The sequence below is a fragment of the Arvicanthis niloticus genome, chromosome 19, assembly GCF_011762505.2.
Source record: "Arvicanthis niloticus isolate mArvNil1 chromosome 19, mArvNil1.pat.X, whole genome shotgun sequence".
Classification (NCBI taxonomy): Eukaryota; Metazoa; Chordata; class Mammalia; order Rodentia; family Muridae; genus Arvicanthis; species Arvicanthis niloticus.
Genome location: NC_047676.1, coordinates 39175436 through 39194836, shown reverse-complemented (window position 1 = coordinate 39194836; position 19401 = coordinate 39175436). Strand labels below are relative to the sequence as shown.

The window sequence follows — 19401 nt, the reverse complement described above, 5'->3', positions numbered from 1 at the left end:
GTCTCCCAGGAAGGGCCTGGCATCACTGTTGTTAAGCTGCTTCTGGCTATTGCCATGGTAACTGTGGATGCCCCTCAACCTATGCAGGCTGGAGCTCATAAACAGGCTATGAGCAGGATGTTTATCACACGAGCATTATTTGCATTTGCGTTACTTATTCTTCATATTCTGGTAAAATAAAAAGAACAAAACAGAACTCTATAGTAACAACAGAAACAAAATAGCATATTGCATATGTTCTAGCAAAATAGAATTAAGGTCTGAAAGTAGTTAACTTGGATTCTAAATGTTCCTATTGAAACTGTGAAATTGAATGGGCCTAGCAAACTTCTTAGATCTTTTTTTTTTTTTCCCTGCAATTCGAATGAAAAACATTTGAACTACATTAGTGGAACTAAGGGGAAGGAAGGCACTTTCCAGATTCACCAACCTCAGATGTCATTACCTGATTCACAGTGTACACGTACACCTTGCCCTGTTCCTCTTTCTCTGTCCCCATGTACATGGGGGCCCCGACGAGAAGCAGGTCAGTGTAAGAATCTTTGTCAATGTCAATTGTGGTTAAGACGCTACCAAAGTAGGAACCAATCTAGAACACAAAACAAAACAAGAGCTGGGATGAGATCTCCAAAGCACTACCGAGAAGGAAGTCTGCAGGTCTGATAATCGGCCCAGTTCAGAAGAGGATGTGAGGGCTGGTGTCAAAGACAATGAAACACAGAAAATTGTGCAAACCAAGTCTTCTCTAGACTGAAGAATTAAGTTGTCTTAATTTTTAGAAAGACAAGGGGGGAAAGACTTCAGTCTAGGAGTTAAGAGACATCACACCAATCAGGATGGTGAAGATCAAAAACTCAAGTGACAGCATATGTTGGTGAGGATTTGGAGAAAGAGGAACACTCCTCCATTGCTGGTGGGATTGCAAACTAGTACAACCACTCTGGAAATCAATCTGGAGGTTCGTCAGAAAATTGGAAATAGATCTACCTGAAGACCCAGATATACCACTCTTAGGCATATGCCCAAAAGATGCCCCACCAGGCCACAGGGGCATGTGTTCCACTATGTTCATAGTGGCCTTATTTGTGATAGCCAGAAGCTGGAAATAACCCAGATTTCCTAAAAATGGAAGAATGGATACAGAAAATGTGATTCATTTACACAATGGAATACTACTCAGCTATTAAGAATGAGGACGTAATGAGTTTTGCAGACAAATGAATGGAACTAGAAAATATCATCCTGAATTAGGTAACTCAGACCCAAAAGGGCATGCATAGTATGTACTCACTAATAAGTGGATATTAGCCAAAAAATACAGAATACTTAGGATACAATCCATAGAACTCAAGAAGGTTAACAAGTCAAAGGGCACAAGTGAGGATGCCTCAATCCCACTTGGGAGGAAGAGGCAATCAAGCACAGGGGACAGAAAGAGGGAAGGACCAGGGTGGGAGAGGGAACAGGGAGGGGAAGTGGGAAACATGATCAGGTATTAGAGGGGGGAACAGGGCTGAAGTTCTGAGGGCCAGCAGAATGACTGGAAATAGGCAACATCGGGAGGTAGGAGGTGGGGGGGATAGTGGGGGACACTCTAGAAAGTACCAGAGACCTGGGAGATGAGAGACTCTCAGGACTCAAAGGGAGTCCTTGGATGAAGTGCTCTACAGAGGGGAGTGGTGTAGAGCCCACCTCCAGTGGAGGGACAGGACATCAATTGGAGGGATGGAGTTGCTGTCCCACAGTCAAAAGCTCTGACAGAATTGTTCTTATTCTGACAGAATTGTTCCTGTCTGAAGGAACTGCAGGAACAAAAATGGGGAAGAGAATGAGAGAAAGGAGGTTCAGTGACCAGCCCAAATTGGGATCCAGCTCCAGAGGAGGCCCTGGGGCCTGACACTGTTACTCATGCTATGGTGTGCTTGCAGACAGGAGCCTAGTATGGCTGCCCTCTGAGAGTCCCAACAAGCAGCTGAAAAAGTCAGATGTAGATACTAGCACCCAACCAATGGACAGAAGCCGGGGACCCTGTGGTTGAATTAGGGAAACACTGAAAGATGCTGAGGAGGAGGGTGGCCCCATGAGAAGACCAGCAGTCTCAACTGACCTGGACCCCTGAGATCTCTCAGACACTGAGCCACCTACCAGGCAGTGTACAGTATACAGTATACAGTATACAATATACCAGCTGATATGAGGCCCCCAACACATATACAGCAGAAGACTCCTGGTCTGGGCTTAGTGAGAGAAGATGCACCTAACCCTAACCTTCAAGAGACTTGAGACCCCAGGGAGTGGAGAGGTTTGGTGGGGTGGCAATCTGGGGGTGAGGACATCCTCTTGGAGACAGTGGGGAGGAGGAATGGGATGGTGAGGGGTTGGTGGACAGACCATGAGGGAGATGAAGTGTAGACTGTAAAAAAAGGATTAAATAATAAAAAAATAAATAAATTATTCTTAAAAAGTGGCTAAGTTGTGGTCCAGCAGCATAGAAAGATAAATAGGAAAAAATTGGAAAAAATTGCAGGGGCTTTCCTCTTGAACAGCATTTTAAAGAAAAAGACCCTTTTTTTAAGTAAAGAACTGGCATTACACTATCTAAATGCTTAACGCTCTTTTCACATATTGGCCTGCATTGAACACTTCACATTCTTAATGTTTCTCTTACAGTATTCCTGTGTAGGCATATTTTTAATCTCTGTGCTTATAATTCTGCGTCTGTGCCACATATAACATTTTTTGGTGGTATGTGAGGGATTGAGACAACGTCTTTTTCTGTAGCCCAGGTTGTTCTTGGACTTGTGGCATGTCTCCTGTCTCAACCTCAGACCACTAGGATTATAGGTGTAAGCTACCACGCTCACCATAGACAGCACTTGTTTTCCATCCCTGGGATCTCTTTCTTGTCTTCTCACCCCCTAAACCATGTCCTGTCCTAAAGGGCAGACCCGTGCTTTCTTTGGATTCTCCTCGGCTTGATAAAGATGCTGCCACGATGCTTCCACTACTTTGCTACTACACATTCATTGTCTCTGGTCTCCAGGCTCCTGGTTGTTTCTAGAAATGGCCGGATGTGAATGCAAGGATGCATTTTTTTTTTTTTAATGTTCTTTCAGTGACTCTTTAAGGTGCCATTTCCACAGACATTTGAAAGACTTAAAATTTTTTAAAAATTTAAACTAGTTATAAATAATAATAATGATAACAATAATGAATGAGTGTAAGTCCTTGCTCTGTTGGGCATTCATTCCTAGTGTCAGTGGTCTCCCGGAGCTCAGGGTGAGCTCATAAGCTGCCCAGGTCCACGGTTTCCCCCTTCTTCAGTCTCAGCCCCAGCAGCTTTTATCATTAGAATTTGTGTTGTCACAAGGACCATGTCTAAGTATACTAATGTTCTTGAATCACCATAACTTCATGGATGGTTGACCTTCTAATCACAGAGCAACCTTGTTTGTTTGGACTTTTTTTTTTTTTTTTTTTCTTTTTTTTCAGAATCCCAGGCTTGAAACAGAAATGATTGCTTTTAAAAAGTCATCTGACATTGTCTTACTTGCATAAGAATGTTTATTTTACATTTTTTACATTCCCCTATACTTGCAGACATCTTCAGAATGCTAACAGACTTGAGTTGTCAACAACAACAAAATATCATTTTTCCTATTCAGCTTCTCTTACCCGCATTGACTTCCATCTCTTTTACCTCTTCCCTTTCGATTTCATAGTGTTAATTAACCATTTCAGGTTCTTTGTATGTCGCCTTTGAGCTACAACCGTAGTCTATTTAATTGTTGATGAGTTTATGAGGTATAGCAAGTTTAGTAAATATGAGTTAGTACATATGGCTAAGTTAATAAAAATGCTTTAACCTGAGTATGACAGACTACATCTGACCACTCGGATTCCTCCGAGTCTGCTGAGGATAGTCTCCCTGCACTGCTGAGGGATGCTGATGTGAGTGAAAAATAACATCCATTAGAATATGACATTCAGGCTGGGTGGAATGGGAAGTGAACTCTGTGTACTTAATGGGGTTTCTCGTGGTGGCTCTTTGCAAAGCCCTTGTGGGTTATGGCTATGCTATCATAAAGGACACTGGTCTTGTGGGACTCAGGGCTGTAGCACTAGGGCTGCTTGTAGACCTACTACTCAGTGAGTCTCCTGGTACCTGGGCTGCAGGTAATGATGGCTATAGCCAGGACTTCACAGAGGGGGAGGGTCTCTCTCTCAGCCCTGCCTAGCAAAGCCTGAATAAATCCTGCCTATCACATCCTTGCAAATGGCGAGATGAAGTTGATGAACTCTCACTGTGGAATGCTTAGAGAACCCATGAAACTATGAAAAAAAGAAAAAAGAAAGACAAAAGTCACTCAAATTACTGGTCAAAACGAACCACTGAATAGCATAGTTAGACATATTTTTCCGTCTAAAACACTGTAAGTATTGACATTTGCCTATAGTATGTATAGTTTCCTAAACAATTTTTAATATTTAAGGATATCTTAAAGAATTTTCCAATTTTATATGTTGCATACAATTCCTCATTCCTTCCAGCATGATATAATGTTTTTGTGTTGGCTATTTAAAATTTGACACAGTTTAGTCTTTCAAAGACTAAAAAAGAAATTTCTATCTACATCCTGTCTCTCCTTTTAAACTCAGCAATGTTTATCTCTTATGAGCTTCCTGTACCAATCATAACCTAAAGCTACCTGTCTATCTTCTGAATGCATCACCAATACAACTGGCACTTTTATCCTTCTTGATGTTTTAGATCTTAATATTCCTTATATATACTGAATATAACTGCATGAGACATCTATTGGCTGGACTTATCTATCTCTACCTCCTGCCCAAAGAAATGCTTATGACACCAAAGATACTGCTACGTGACGTCCCTCCAAAAGATCAAATAGAAAGCCTTCTTCACAACAGATTTTGAATATTTGGGTTTAAAAAAAAAAACTTTAGTCAAAAGATACCCAGAGTACACAGAGATGCCACAGAGTGGTTTATTTCAAGTTTACCTGCTCTCCACTGAGTGTCTGCAGAATGTTGACGTTCCTACCCTCCATCTTGTAGATGACGACCTGGCCTGTATGATTATACCGAGGCTGCCCAGCGATATACAGCACATCTCCAGGGATGGTGGCGGAGTTCACCGTGTAACCTAACCAAAGAGAAATCCAAGATGCGCACCTGGACCCATAATGGCCTATGTAATTTTAGAATTACTTTAAATGGTTGTGCTAATCATTTTTGTACTTTCTTGTATTGTGTTGGTGAAACGACATTACTGTGCTAACCGTTTGCACTGCAACTGAACAACTCTGAAATGATAATTTCCCCAAACACAATTTTTTATTGTTTAGTGATGCAAATGGTAGATCAGACAGAATGTCTGACAGAATGATGACAGAAAAGGGAGAAAAAGGTCACTACATACAATTATGTGCAGTCATGCATACTCATACTCACCTGAAAACTCTCCAGTCACCACTGTGGAGCATATTAATTCTATTTAATTTAAATACAAGTGTCTGTACTATCAACACTAATAGGTTTTTATTTATTTGGTTGGTTTTGTTTTCTTTTTTCAAGACTCTCAGTGGGTAGCCTGGCTATCCTAGAACTGGCTCTGTATATCAGGCTGGCCTCAAACACACAAAGATCCACCTGCCTCTGCCTCATTAGTGCTGGGATAAAAGGTGCGCACCACCAGGCCTGGCTAACACTAATAGTTATTTCTGGATGACAGAAAACTTAATCCCTACCTGCATTGCTAACCAAGGTTTTAAGCTTCAGTTTTATATGGTTGAAGGTTGTTTGTCTGAGTTGTATCATAAAGGGACTGCATTTACTTCCTGGCCACTTATTATTGGAATAATGGAATTTTGGTGGGTTCCATTATTGTTTTGTTTCAGCATTTTTTTTATGACAAAAGCCATTTTGAAGACTTCTTTTCCTTCCTTTGAGTATTTTGACAATAAATGTCAAGCAATAGATTACTGGATCAATTGTGTGTTCCTTGTCACATTGTCAGGTAAGTTGCCACCAGACTATTCATACTAAGGTTACTCTATGAACAGCTGTTTGAGAGAGATTTGGTTCCATCAAACCTTCGCAAGCACTGTATGTGAGAACTATGATTTATATCTGCAGATGTTTTGGTGGTTGTTAAGTTACCTAACAACAGTGGTTTGCTGTGATTTTTTTTTTAAATTAAAGCTGAGATTTTTTTCTCACCTCTACTATCCCATGTTTTATGCTCTGTGAAATCTTATTTTCTTTTTGCCTACTTTACTTTCATCTACATATATTTTACCGTGGGTTTTTTCATGAGCTATGAGATTTGGTTTTCCATTTTCCTTTTTCATCCACGCCACCTCCACTTAAGGTTTAAGAGCACACTGTGCTCTTAACATGGCCCCACTAGCTGCTTTCCACTCAGATTTCAGAACAGTGAACTCAGTCTCTTCGTAATTTTATAATCACCACAATGACATATTTGAAAATAATATTTGAAGGTGGGTTAGGGGAAGCACATGAAAGACATCTTACATCTACTAGATGACTGTTGGCAAATAGCTCATATGTTAACTTTTGACTAAGGTAATGAAATGAGCAAAAAATACATTAGTATACTATAGAGTGTATATGCAAATTTCTTCTTTTCCTAAGTATATAGGAGCCATGAAAATGCACATCTATTTACATGTGTTTGTGTATAGATATTGTCAGCTAGTAATTTTTCCAGTTTCATTGAATTGTAAATGATAAGAGGGGCCATATAAAGAAGTTAGCTTATTTTAATGTTTTCTCATGTAAAGTGCAGCCTTTACATTTTCAATTATTTAAGTATGCTTTAATCAAGAATTAATTCAAACTTTAAGGAATAACAGACTTAGCACTTGGTTTGTTTAAAGAACTTGGTCATGGAATCCTAACCCAGAATACCAAAAAACACTGCCTTGTTAAAGTAATAATTAGAATAAAGGAATATGGAGAGGGTAGTGACCATGTCAAATACATCTGTGTTCTTCATTCAGTCTTTAATTGTCTAAACAGCTAATAGCAATAGGATCAATGTTTTCAACAGAAACAATATTTAACAAACCTGTATTGTTTTTCTACTGGTGCTATAACGAAGTATGATACATTTGATGGCTTATACTATCCATTCCAAATGCCTTAGTTTGCAATTCTGTAAGCTAGAAGTCCTCTATAGTTCACCCTGGACTATAGTGAGGAGGAGGCAGGGCTATGCTCCTGTCTGGAGGCTGTGGAGATATTACACTTCTTTGTCCTTTGTGACAGGGATGATGTATGTTTCCACCTCATCCTTCTTCATTGGCAGCAGCACTGTATCTCTCTGACCACCTACATATAGTTCTATCTCCCTCTAAACCCATCTAGGAAAAACTTTTGTGATTTCAACACTTGATTATGTTGTACTATGGCAATATATCGGAGCATAATCTATCTCAGGATCCTTCACGTAGTTCTAGTCAAAAAGTCCTTTTTGCCTTATAAGGTAACACATAAATAGGTCCAAGGATTAGAGCAAGGACATTTAGAGCAAGGACATTAGATTTGTTTTTTTTTAAGCTAAGGTGAATTTCTGAATGTAGTGTGATCCTTTCTATGGCTCTTTAAACACATAATAACCTACCTTTCATAGGAATTATAAAATGACATCTATTATATATGAAAGTGAATATCCTATCATTGTTCTGTCTAAGACAGAAAGAAGGTTTAGATAAGACTAGTTCTTGATCCCAAGGTATTTTTCCATATAATGATCTTGGAGAATCTTAGTTTACGGGGAGGAAGCTGTGTTAACTTCCCCCCACCCCTTTCTGTCTTCTGCCATTTCTCAGTCTTAGCCCATCACCCTCCGAAAGAGATTTCTCCTTTCTTCATTGTTTCTCATCCAAAACAATGCCCATTGTTCTGCCTCATCTATTTTGCTATTTTTAATTTGCCTAATATATTTGGAACAACATAGGCACTCAGTATTTGTGGCTGCTTTCCAAGTATCCCAGAATCAGGTATTTTGGTACAGAAAAATGAAGACTAGTGTAAGCATCAAGGCTGCACCCAAGCCTTACCTAAGTAAGAAGCAAGAGGCTCATTCATCTTGGTGGGCTCAGTTTGAAAGGTGGTGTTATGAGGGATGACAGTCTGGTTAGCCTTCTGCATGACCACAGTTCCGTTCCAGTCAAAGGCTCCCACTGCTCCAAGCATGATCCAGTCCTAATGTGTGAGTACAGAGGGCAGTAAAATGGTACGGGCAAACACTTATATATAGCAATAGTAACATGATTATAATTCATCTGTATACGGATATAGTTCAAAGTGCTTTATATAAATTAATTCATTTAGTCCTCACAATAGCTCTATTCATAAGAACCCAATATTACAACCCCCATTTTATTGAAAAAAAAAAAAAAAGGAAGCTAGGGAAGACTATGTAACTGCTACAGTGAAATGTCCATATATATCTGTATCATGACTATGGGTCTTCTCTTCTTGACTTCCTATACTTTTCTGGGTACAAAACAGAACAAAAACCAATGAAATAACAAAACAAACCTGCATCTTAGTCTTTTAAGGACTTCCAGCATAACACAACCCTAACCTTCTAGATTTTAAACAAATATCTTAATCATTTCATTTCATTTCATTAGATACACAGATACATCCAGCAGAGCTCAGATTGTCTTGTGCACGTCTATTAATTGGTAAAATGTAGGAGTGTGTGGAGAATGTTCCTAGTAAAAAGCTTGTGAGATGCCATTTTTCCACCATAAATGTCAAGGCCATCTTATGCATCTGATGCCTGGGCATTTCTTGGGAGAGGAAAGTGTGTAGAAAAGGTATTTCTTTCTAGCACATGGTCAACATACCTGTGAATAATGAGCACTGAAGCCGGTCTGAGACATTTCCATTTCAAATGAAGCTGCTGACTGGTCAGCCGTAGCTGTAAATACAGTAAGGATACCACAGTAAGTGACTAATAATGCCTTTGAGGCTGCTATTGAGGGAACTCTCAGCCATGTACTTCTCAAGCAAAACTCCTAGACAGGGCTGAATATAAGACAGTGGTTAGAGAAGGGACTCTTTTCTCCCATTCTGACACATTGGCTTCCTGTTCTTGCTAAAGGAATGTTGGTCTACTTGCTTGCAGGGAGTTTATTTGACCATAAAAATAAGTTTAAAATAACATATAATTTTAGCAAGTCAGCCTCTCTATAAGTTCTATGCTATAACTGCCTAGGATTCCATGGTTCCATGGCTTTGAAAAACAGAATTACAACAGTAGAAATTAAATGTCTTGTCTACTTGTCCTGAGAACCCCATCAGAGCTAAATTTGATAGCTTATAGGCTGAAAAACCCTTCACGATGTATTTCAAGAGATTCCCAACTCAATAGTCCCCCTACAAACACATTCTTTCTAGGCACCATGGTGTGATAGCATTAAGGGTTCCAGCTCCTGTTGGTTGGAACGCTGGATGTGGGGTTCATTCATCTCAGGATGTGACTTTCCCACATAACTCCAGTTTGTGTCCCATCTGAATCTATACTTTTTTAAAGGAAACTTATATTTTTAAAACCCCAGTTTTGAATGTAGACAAGGAGGAACATTGATTGGAGCTGCAGTCTTCTCAAAATATTTACAGACCAGAAGCCACAGCTTCCTGGGGGAACTGAGCGAATGTTGATCTACTTGCTTCCAGGGAGTGACTAGTTTATTTGGCATTAAAAATAAGTTAAAAATAACATAAGTTTTAGCCAAGTCAGCCTGTCTGTCAGTTGAAGCATGAGAATCATTAGATTTGTGAAATTAAGCAAGTTTACTATTTATTTACTGGAATGAAAGTATAAAGAATGCATCTGTAATTGAGTTTTTATAGGGCTAGATTAAGTGTGACAATCAATCAGGAGTCTGAATGTATCATTTCAATCTCTTATCCGAATTTCTCATTTAAATGACTAAGATGCATTTTACCTTAAATTGTGTTTTTGATACATAATGACTTAAACTACGTCCATGCTTATTTTTACAAGACTGATAGCAAAAAAACAGAGTAGTGTATATCAGCATCTGCCACGCTTTTCTGATGCTGTGCTTTGAGTTGAGGACAGAGAAAGGCGCTACATAGCTTTCTACAGGGTCCGAGGTCATACGCCAAGTTTCTTACTTTCAACCCTGACAGACAGGCTCACAGAGAGTAAACCACCCACTTTGACCCTTTACACTGTTTTCAGTTAGGAGTGTGAACCTTTTTCCCAAAGTCGATTAAAAGAAGGGACATCCATACCATTCCCTGACCGATTTAGTCCATGTCTGAGCATGCTTGACTCACTAGGTGGCATTGTGCTTGCAAGGCAGACTTTCCTAACGGCAGCTATTTACCATATAAAATAAATAGTGAGAGGAAATGGAGATTTCCCAAACAACTTGGGGGAAAAGCCTTTCCTGATCTCATTATGAAAATAGTAAGGGCAAATGTACTGAGCTTACTGCCCTTCTGTGCCAGCCCCAGGGAGGCCGAAGCCTTGAAAACAGAAACAGAAACAGCAGACAACCTGCATGGCTTTTAGCCTTGATAATGTAGCAGTAAGAGGTAGAAAGGTATTTTAATCTTTGGAAAGTTTTATCAACTAACATCATATTTAGATGTGGAAATGTCTTGAAGCATTTGGACATTTTAGTAAGAAGCTTCAACTAGGGTTAGGTTAGGTTAGAAAAAAATAAAATCTTAAAATGTCATTTCAGGCAAAATAAAGCAAATCCCCTACAGTGTGGCTGCATTTGGCCAATTGTAGGTTGTATTTGCTTCCTTACTTAGAGAACATTAATAAATGATACTTGTGGTATTTAACTGACTAGTGTAATAGTAACTGCAGAAAATCCAACTCATACAAGTAACATTATACAAACCAAACAGGTTATATTTAAAAATCTATATGATATATATGCGCACACACACACACACACATATATACATACATACACACACATATAATAACAATTAATCAAAAAAGGAGCGTGAATTTGAAGGAAAGCAGGGAGGGTTATATAAGAGGACCTTGAGGACAGAAAAAAAAAAAAGGAGAAACACTGTAATTATAGTTTCAAAAATGTCTAACGGAAATACAGAGACAAAGTGTAAAGCAGAGACAGAAGGAAAGGTCATCCAGAGATTGCCCCACCTGGGGATCCATCCCATATGCAGCCACCAAACCCAGACACTCTTGCTGATGCCAAGAAGTGCTTGCTGACAGGAGCCTGAGATAGCTGTCTCCTAAGAGGCTCTGCCAGAGCCTGACTAATACAGATGTGGATACTTGCGGCCAACCATTGGACTGAGTGCAGGGACCCCAATGGGAGAGTTAGGGGAAGGACTGAAGGAGCTGAAGGGGTTTGCAATCCCATAGGAAGAACAACAATATCAACCAATCAGATCCACCAGAGCTCCCAAGGACTAAAACACCAACCAAACAGTACCTATGGCTCCAGCCACATATGTAGCTGAGGATGGCCTTGTTGGGCATCAATGGGAGGAGAGGGCCTTGGTCCTGTGAAGGCTCGATGCCCCAGTGTAGGGGAATGCCAGGGCAGTGAGGCAGGAGTGGGAGCACCCTCATAGAAGCAGGGGATGGGATAGGGGGTTATGGAGGGGAAACTGGGAAAGGGGATAACATTTGAAATGTAAATAAATAAAACATCCAATAAAAATAAATTTAAAAAAACACAGCGCTTTATAGATTATTTCTTGGCCTGTGTTGTTAAAAGTTAAAAGGGCACAATGATTTGGAAGACTGTCCATATTAAATCTAGGCAAGCGTGGCCTGGCCTATTGCTAAATAGCATCCCAGTAGCTATTGAAAGACCAAAGTCATGTGACAGAGATGTGTGCTCAGAATGCAGGACAGCTGAGCCGCTCAGACACTGCTATGGTTTTAGACTGATAAGGACTCAAGTGTTCTGTCTTTGGAGGCATAGCAGAAAAAAGGGGGCCAGAGAAATTCCTTCTGCCTGGGCTCTCAGTCCTCATCATCCCCCAAACTAACCAAGCTCCTGAGCACTGACTGTGACTCAGACTTGAAAGGGCAAGTAAAACCCATATCATTTTCACTGAAAGAGAATCACACAAGCAGGAAGAGATGAGAGCTGCACAGTGCACTGTATATAGCAGCACTATCATGAGTCATACTGAGATGAGTTTCTTTTTATATGCCTGTATACGTGTGCGCTTGGTTGCAAAGCAAAACGTTAGTTAGCATGGGCTACTCAAGAAATACTGAAAACTGTCACTTTCCATCACTTTCTTCAACTGGAGATGTAGTGAAGTTGTAGAGCAATTGTCTGGTATATGCAAGGTCCTGGGTTCGGTCACCAACACACACACACACACACATACACATATGCACAAGTATTTTTCTCTATATTTTTCTTGCTCATTGTAACTCAGATACTCACTCAAAATAGTCTACCCTTTTAAAAGTCAAGTCTCAACTCCATATTCTCTTTCATTTGTTATTAACAGGCTCTGCTGGGAAATTTGAAAAAGAGCTTTTAACAGCTACAGAAGCGACACTTTGATAGTCCCCTTCTGACGACAGTCAGTGGAACAAAGATGCCCCAGCAGGGCAAAAGACTTCAATGTGGTTTCTCCAAGTGGGGATCTGGGGTGTGACTTCTGAGGCTCCAGCCTTCAAAAATGTGAAAAAGATGTTACCAGTCAGAGAAGATTAGTCTTTTGTTACTCGCCACTCCCACCTAAGGGACTAGCATAGCTCAGTAGCCTCCACAGCCAGTTACCACAGGAAAAGTCAAAGGAAAACTCTTCAGAGGCGTGGCATGGTTAGACAACCATAGCGGATGAAGTACTGCAGCTAAAGGCCTTGAGGCAAAACTCCACGAAGATCTTTAGCAATGCAACAGAGCAAATCACAGAGGAAATGAACAAAGAAGCAATTGCATCAGGACACTCTTGTAGCAGCCCCAAGGAACAAAGACACAGTGGGAAAATAAAAGCTGAGCGAGTGGCTTCACATTCTAAACCTGAGTCACAGAAAAAGAAGAAGGCACGCTGGGGCACTTGGGTTCTTGCTCGTGTCCATGCTGACTGCTGTGCCCCTCCTGTGTACCGTCACAGCCTCACAAAGTCAGCTTCTAGCCAACGTGGGTTTGGGTAAAGTAGTTCCATTCATATAAAAGAGAATTATTCCCTGATGGCTACTGAACACAGTACAAATGAGTTAGCAATGTGCTGAGAATAATATCCCAAACCCATTACATTAATTGTGAATCTTATAAAGGATGTGCAGGATTAGGAGAGACAATCATACCTTCCAAAGCAAATATCCTTTCTCCCAGAGCTTTAACAATAGTGACCAGGGCCAACTCATCTGAGACATTGAAGAAGTGCTTTTCTGTGGGCTCACTTGCGATCGACTTTATCTCCTCCACAAATTTTTCACTGCTTTTCTTCCCCCTGTTATAGTGGCCAAGGATCTAGGGCAGAACAAAATGATGAAAACGTATTTTTAACTTCTGGGCATTAAATAAGTATCTCAAGCACATCTTCAGTCAACAAGAGCATGCATGATATGACAGAGTATTGTTATGTACTTATGGGAATATTTATGGAAGCTTTCTGAGTACATAGTCTTCATATTATTGACTCCTGCAAATATTTATCTTATTTTTCATCATGTGCGTTTGTGTCTGATGGGTGTGTGTACCTGAGTGCAAATTCCCATGGAGGCCAGAGGGATGAAGTCTACCGTCTACCTGAAGCTTCAGCTAATGGAAGTTGTTTGTATACATGTATGTGTTATACATGTGTGCATGTACACATGTACACACATGCATTTTCCTTAAAGACTCGTGAAAGGTTTCTGTGTGCTCTGGAATGAAGCCTTTTATGTTCATTTTATTTTCTATGAGAAGTTTTAAACTTTCATGAAGTCACACTAGTCATGTTTCTTCTTTAAGGCATGTGCAATTTTGCCTGTGTGAAAATGTCCATGTTTACAATAATATGTAAAATTTAAACTACAAATCCCCAATACAATGATATGATCTAATTTTATACTTTAAAATTGCAGAGCAGGGTCAGTATCAGTAAAGAGAATCAAACAAATTAGTACCACAATTATTTTATTTCTGCTAATAAGATGGTATATTTCCATTCTTGATTTGCCTGTATATATATATATATATATATATATATATATATATCCATTTATTTATTTATTTATTTTTTATTTTTTATTTATTTTATTTTTTTTACTTACTTTACATCCTGATCACTGCTCCCTTCCCTCTTAGTGCCCCCCTCACATAGCCCTTCCCCTCTCCCTTCCCCTTCTCTTTTGAGAAGGAGGAGCCCCCCCCCCCCCCCCGTACCATTCTATCCTGGCACATCAAGTCACTGCAGGACTATTACCTGCATATATTTAAAGACTTTTTTCCTTTCAGATTGAAAATATTCCTCTTGTAATAAAACATGTTTAGTCTTTATTTCATTACAAGTGACACTTGAAGATTATTAGTTCTCACTTTTAAATATTCATGCCTCCCTTATTAGACTGTCACAAACTGAGAGTAACTTAAATGCCTATAAATGAAGGTGCATAGGTGATGGTTGATTCCTAAAGTGGTTAGCATAATAAATATAGGTAGCACCGGCATAAAAGAACACATGGCTAATCTTGCATGAAAAGCAAAACACATGTATGTGGGCTTGCTGTTGTCTTTGTTGTTATTGAAGGACCAGCCTTAGTCCATGTTGATCTGATAGGATGCATGGGATTATTTCAGTCTTCTTGTGTCTGTTGAGGCCTGTTTTGTGACCAATTATATGGTCAGTTTTGGAGAAAATACCATGAGGTGCTGAGAAGAAGGTATGTTCTTTTGTTTTAGGATGAAATGGCCTATAGATATCTGTTAAATCCACTTGATCGATCATTTCTGTTAGTTTTACAGGTATTTCTGCTTAGTTTCTATTTCCATAATTTGTTCATTGCTGAAAGTGGGGTGTTGAAGTCCCCCACTATTATTGTGTGCAGCACAGCGTATGCACTGAGCTTTAATAAAGGTTTTGTTTTGTTTTGTTTTGTTTTGTTTTTTTGAATGTGGGTGCCCTTACATTTGGAGCATAGATGTGCAGAATTGAGAATTCTTCTTGGTAGATTTTTTCCTTTGATGAGTATGAAGTGTCCTTCCTTATCTTTTTTGGTGACCTTTGGTTGAAAGTCGATTTTATTCCCTATTAGAATGGGTACTCTAGCTTGTTTCTTGGGACCATTTGCTTGGAAAATTGTTTTCCAGCTTTTTACTCTGAGGTAGTATCTGTCTTTGTCACTGAAGTACATTTCCTGTATGTTCACATGGAAGCTGAACAATGCCTTACTCAGTGATGACTTGGTCAAGGAAGAAATAAAGAAAGAAATTAAAGAATTTTTAGAATTTCATGAAAATGAAGGTACAACATACCTAAACTTATGGGATACAATGAAAGCAGTGCTAAGAAGAAAACTCATAGCTCTGAGTGTCACCCCCCCAAAAAAAAAAAACAAAAAAAAAACCAAAACTGGAGAGCATACACTAGCAATTTGACAGCATGCCTGAAAGCTCTAGAACAAAAAGAAGCAAATACACCCAAGAGGATTAGATGGCAGGAAATAATCAAACTCAGGGCTGAAATCAACCAAGCAGAAACAAAAAGAACTATACAAAGAATCAACAAAACTAGGCGCTGATTCTTTGAGACAATTTTTCTTTCTTTCTTTCTTTTCTTCTTCCTTCTTTCCTTCCTTCCTTCCTTCCTTCCTTCCTTCCTTCCTTCCTTCCTTTCTCTCTCTTTCTTTATTTCTCTTCTTCCTATCTTCTTTCTGCCTTTCTTTTGTTCTTTGTTTTTTTTTTTATCAAAAATAGTCTAACAGGAGTCAAACTTCAGTTGAAAAAATATCTCCATCAGATATTCTAGTAGGCAAAAGATCATTGAGTATTTTCTTGACTGATGATTTACTATTGCAAGTGCCATCCCTGAACAGCTGGAATAAGAAATCAGTCTCCACAAGATAGTGTTTCTATTCCTTCATGACCTGTTCTTCAGTGCCTGACTTCAAGTTCATGTTTGATTTTCTGTCCTGACTACCATTCATAATGTACTGTAAGATATAAGATGAAATAAACTCTTTCCTCTCCAAAAAAAGGAAGGAAAGAAAGAAAGAAAAGCAAAACACAAAAGAATCCACAGTATGTGACTATTTCCATGGGATCCAGAATCAGTAACCTAAGTAAGTTATGGAAGTGGCTGCAATAGAAGGTTAATATTAGAATAAATGAAAGCACAGGGAACTTTCTGGAAGTGAGAGAACAGGATGTTAACAGGCGTGTTTATGATGTGCACTTTGAAGTCACCCTTTGCATTGAGAAGATTTTCACTGTATGCAAATGTTAGCCCAGTTGTTAAAAGGAACTGAACTGTATGAACACACAACATAAACATAAATGTCTTAAAAGTTCTAACTACTATATACAACACAGCAGCCTTTATATTCTATAAAGTTAAAAACCAGTAAACCATTATTAAATTTCATTTTTTTAGATATATGGACACTGATGTCACAAAATGTTTTAAGAAGAAGACCAAGGGATTATGAGTGTACAATTTGGGCATGGTTGTTCAGGAATATACATGTGGTTTTAAAGTGAGGTTTGAGATGGTAGGTTACAGAATGATATTTTAATAATACATATAGGTATATACTTAGAAAATATGGGGGGAAATCCCAAGTTCCTATTTACGTAGTTCTTCCTATGACCTATGACCCACAACAGCCTTACTTGTCTCCCACTATGAGCAGTGGTTGAAAGCAATGGCTAAATCACTCTGCTGCACACTAAGTGCTAATGTGAGAATTATGAGTTGAGTCTGCTCCAGTCAGAAGGCGCATGGAGGCCTTGCGTGATGTGCCTGCCCCTTTCCCCGGGGAACATCGCTGACTAGCACAGAGGAAATGTCACTTTTCAACAGAGGACTTCAAGCAAACTCCCTCCTCTTTACTTTTAAGACCCCAGGGACCCAGTCCATCCTAGCTCTTTCACAGGTTTGATGTACTTATGTTGAGTGACACATGGATATCTAGGAAGGACTGCTTGGTGCCTTGGGAAATCATGTGCTTAAGGAAACCTAGAGTTGTTAGTGAGGTACCTTGCATGCCACGTAGGTTCGGAACTATGTGAATTCCTCTGATTTCCCTATATAGATTTTTATAACATCCTGGGATAAATAAATAAATAAATAAATAAATAAATAAATAAATAAAATCCTGTTTGCTGCTTACCTAGGATGTTCTAGACTAACTACTGGGTTGACACACCAGCTCCCATTTCATCTAAAATTGTTGAAATTCAAACTATATATAAGACAAATGTAATAGCTCAGTGTTAGGGCATGCGTGGTTGAAGTTGTTAATTGTAAAGTGATTCTTATCGGACATTTTTTGGTACTTGTGACAGGAGGGAGGCAAGTGGATTTATCTAAGGAAAAATACCCACATGGTGTATTTTTAAAATAAAAATAAAATAGGTAAGTACAATGTCAGAGAATATCCTCAGATGCAGGAGTTACTGTGAGCCCCATACGACCTTAAACCATCTTATATCATGGATGAGAACAACAGCAGAAACCTATTGGGATCTTCCACCCAAGGGTCTGGTACAAATAAGACACTTACATAATACAGCTAATAGTTTTTTTTTTTTAGTGCTTCATACATCTCAAATCTGTCGACCCTCAGCATTTTAACTCCACTAATATCTACCTGAAAGAAGCATTCACAACTGAAATCTCCTTCAGACAGAGATGTCAAAGTAAAGTATGCAGTGCATTCATGAGCAGCACCACGTCTTCTATTTGGAAACATGAATGGAATGCTAAGATCCTTACTGATGTCTCATCTACATTTGAGTGGAATAAGTAATTTACACCTCTCAGCCATTATCACCTAAGAGTAGTTTCTGAATATCTAACGATGCCCGATGGACCAGATATAATATAATACTCTCCATGGACAGAAATGGATGACTAAAAGCCAACTCATGACCTCTCCGAATATGAAAATTTAACAGGACATATTTGAATCTTTAAAATAGGGAATTTATATTACCAATATTTAGTTCTCTGAGGGAGCTGTTTCCTGTCAAAACACATTTCTGTGTTGTTCAGGACCAAATACTGGGAAACAGAGTAGAATTAGTCCAGGCAGCAACTGAGGCAGAGGAATAGTGCATACGACAACTGAGGTAGAGTTTATATTTATGTGGATGCATTCGGCATGAATGGATTCAGATTCCTGAAGACTTTCTATATTGTTGCACAAATGAGAGAAAGTAACACACGTGTCTTGTTTTCTAGTTTGGTCTCAAATAACATCTTTTAACATTAGGAAAAATAATAAATGATTATCATTAAATGAAATTCTCTCTCTCTCTCTCTCTATCTATCTATCTATCTATCTATCTATCTCTGGTTTACACAGCTTTCAAGGTAAGTTTGATAATAACTCACTGGTTAAATGGGAAACACATCAATATATGATTCTCCGTGAAGAAGAGTGGGATTTTGAAATTACCTTTTGACCAGATGAGAGGCAATGTGTGACTATCAAATAAGATTCCAAACAAGCACTTTAAGATAAGGAAAAACTGACCATGTCACTAGACATGATGCAAAATGCAGGATTCATTTAAAAACTTGTGCACTGGCATTGGCATTCCGGGGAAGCCTCCCTAATGTTGGTTTTGTGTGCTTGCGCTGAGTATGAAGTGCTCCCAGGAGGGAGGCAAGCAATCTAGGCTGAACTACATCCTCAGCACCAATACTATTAATTCTGATGATGGAAAATATTGTTTATGACCTGCATCCATGGTACTTGGAATGCCAACTAGTTCCTCTGGGAGAGGCAGAAAAATGAGATCACCTCTGATACTCAGATGTCTGGAATCAGTGAGCAAGCTCAGACTTTATACACTGAAGAAAGAGACCAGCCATAGACTAAATGTCACTCATTATTAGGACATTTTCCTGAGTGAAGGCAAGGGCATTTGAAATTATTCTCAACCATGGATTCAAAAATAGTGACATTGTAGCAGCAGAAGAGGTAATAAAGAATTGATAATAATTAGCAAATGAGCTTTTATACAACAGATCATCTCATTTAAAAATTGGAGTGCCTTGCCCCTAGGAAGCTGGGAATCATATCCTGGAACTTTTTTCCGTGTATGATCCCCCACCTCCCACTTCTTAACATCATTCATTCTTTTGAAAGAAAAGGGTAAATTCATTGGTTGCATGTTGAAAACTAATGCAGACGAT

General features: G+C 39.1%; 1 protein-coding gene across 2 annotated transcripts in view; it reads right to left on the bottom strand.

Moving 5' to 3' along the window:
* Nucleotides 1-19401, bottom strand: part of Itga1 (integrin subunit alpha 1) — a 134009-nt gene that overhangs the window by 31659 nt on the left and 82949 nt on the right. For both annotated transcript variants that reach the window (XM_034523339.2, XM_076916195.1), the window contains exons 9-13: nucleotides 13361-13526; nucleotides 8907-8980; nucleotides 8109-8253; nucleotides 5025-5167; nucleotides 446-589 (exon numbers count right to left, since the gene is read on the bottom strand). In XM_034523339.2, the coding sequence (XP_034379230.1) occupies nucleotides 446-589; nucleotides 5025-5167; nucleotides 8109-8253; nucleotides 8907-8980; nucleotides 13361-13526 (672 nt within the window). The remainder of the gene's footprint in view (nucleotides 1-445; nucleotides 590-5024; nucleotides 5168-8108; nucleotides 8254-8906; nucleotides 8981-13360; nucleotides 13527-19401) is intronic.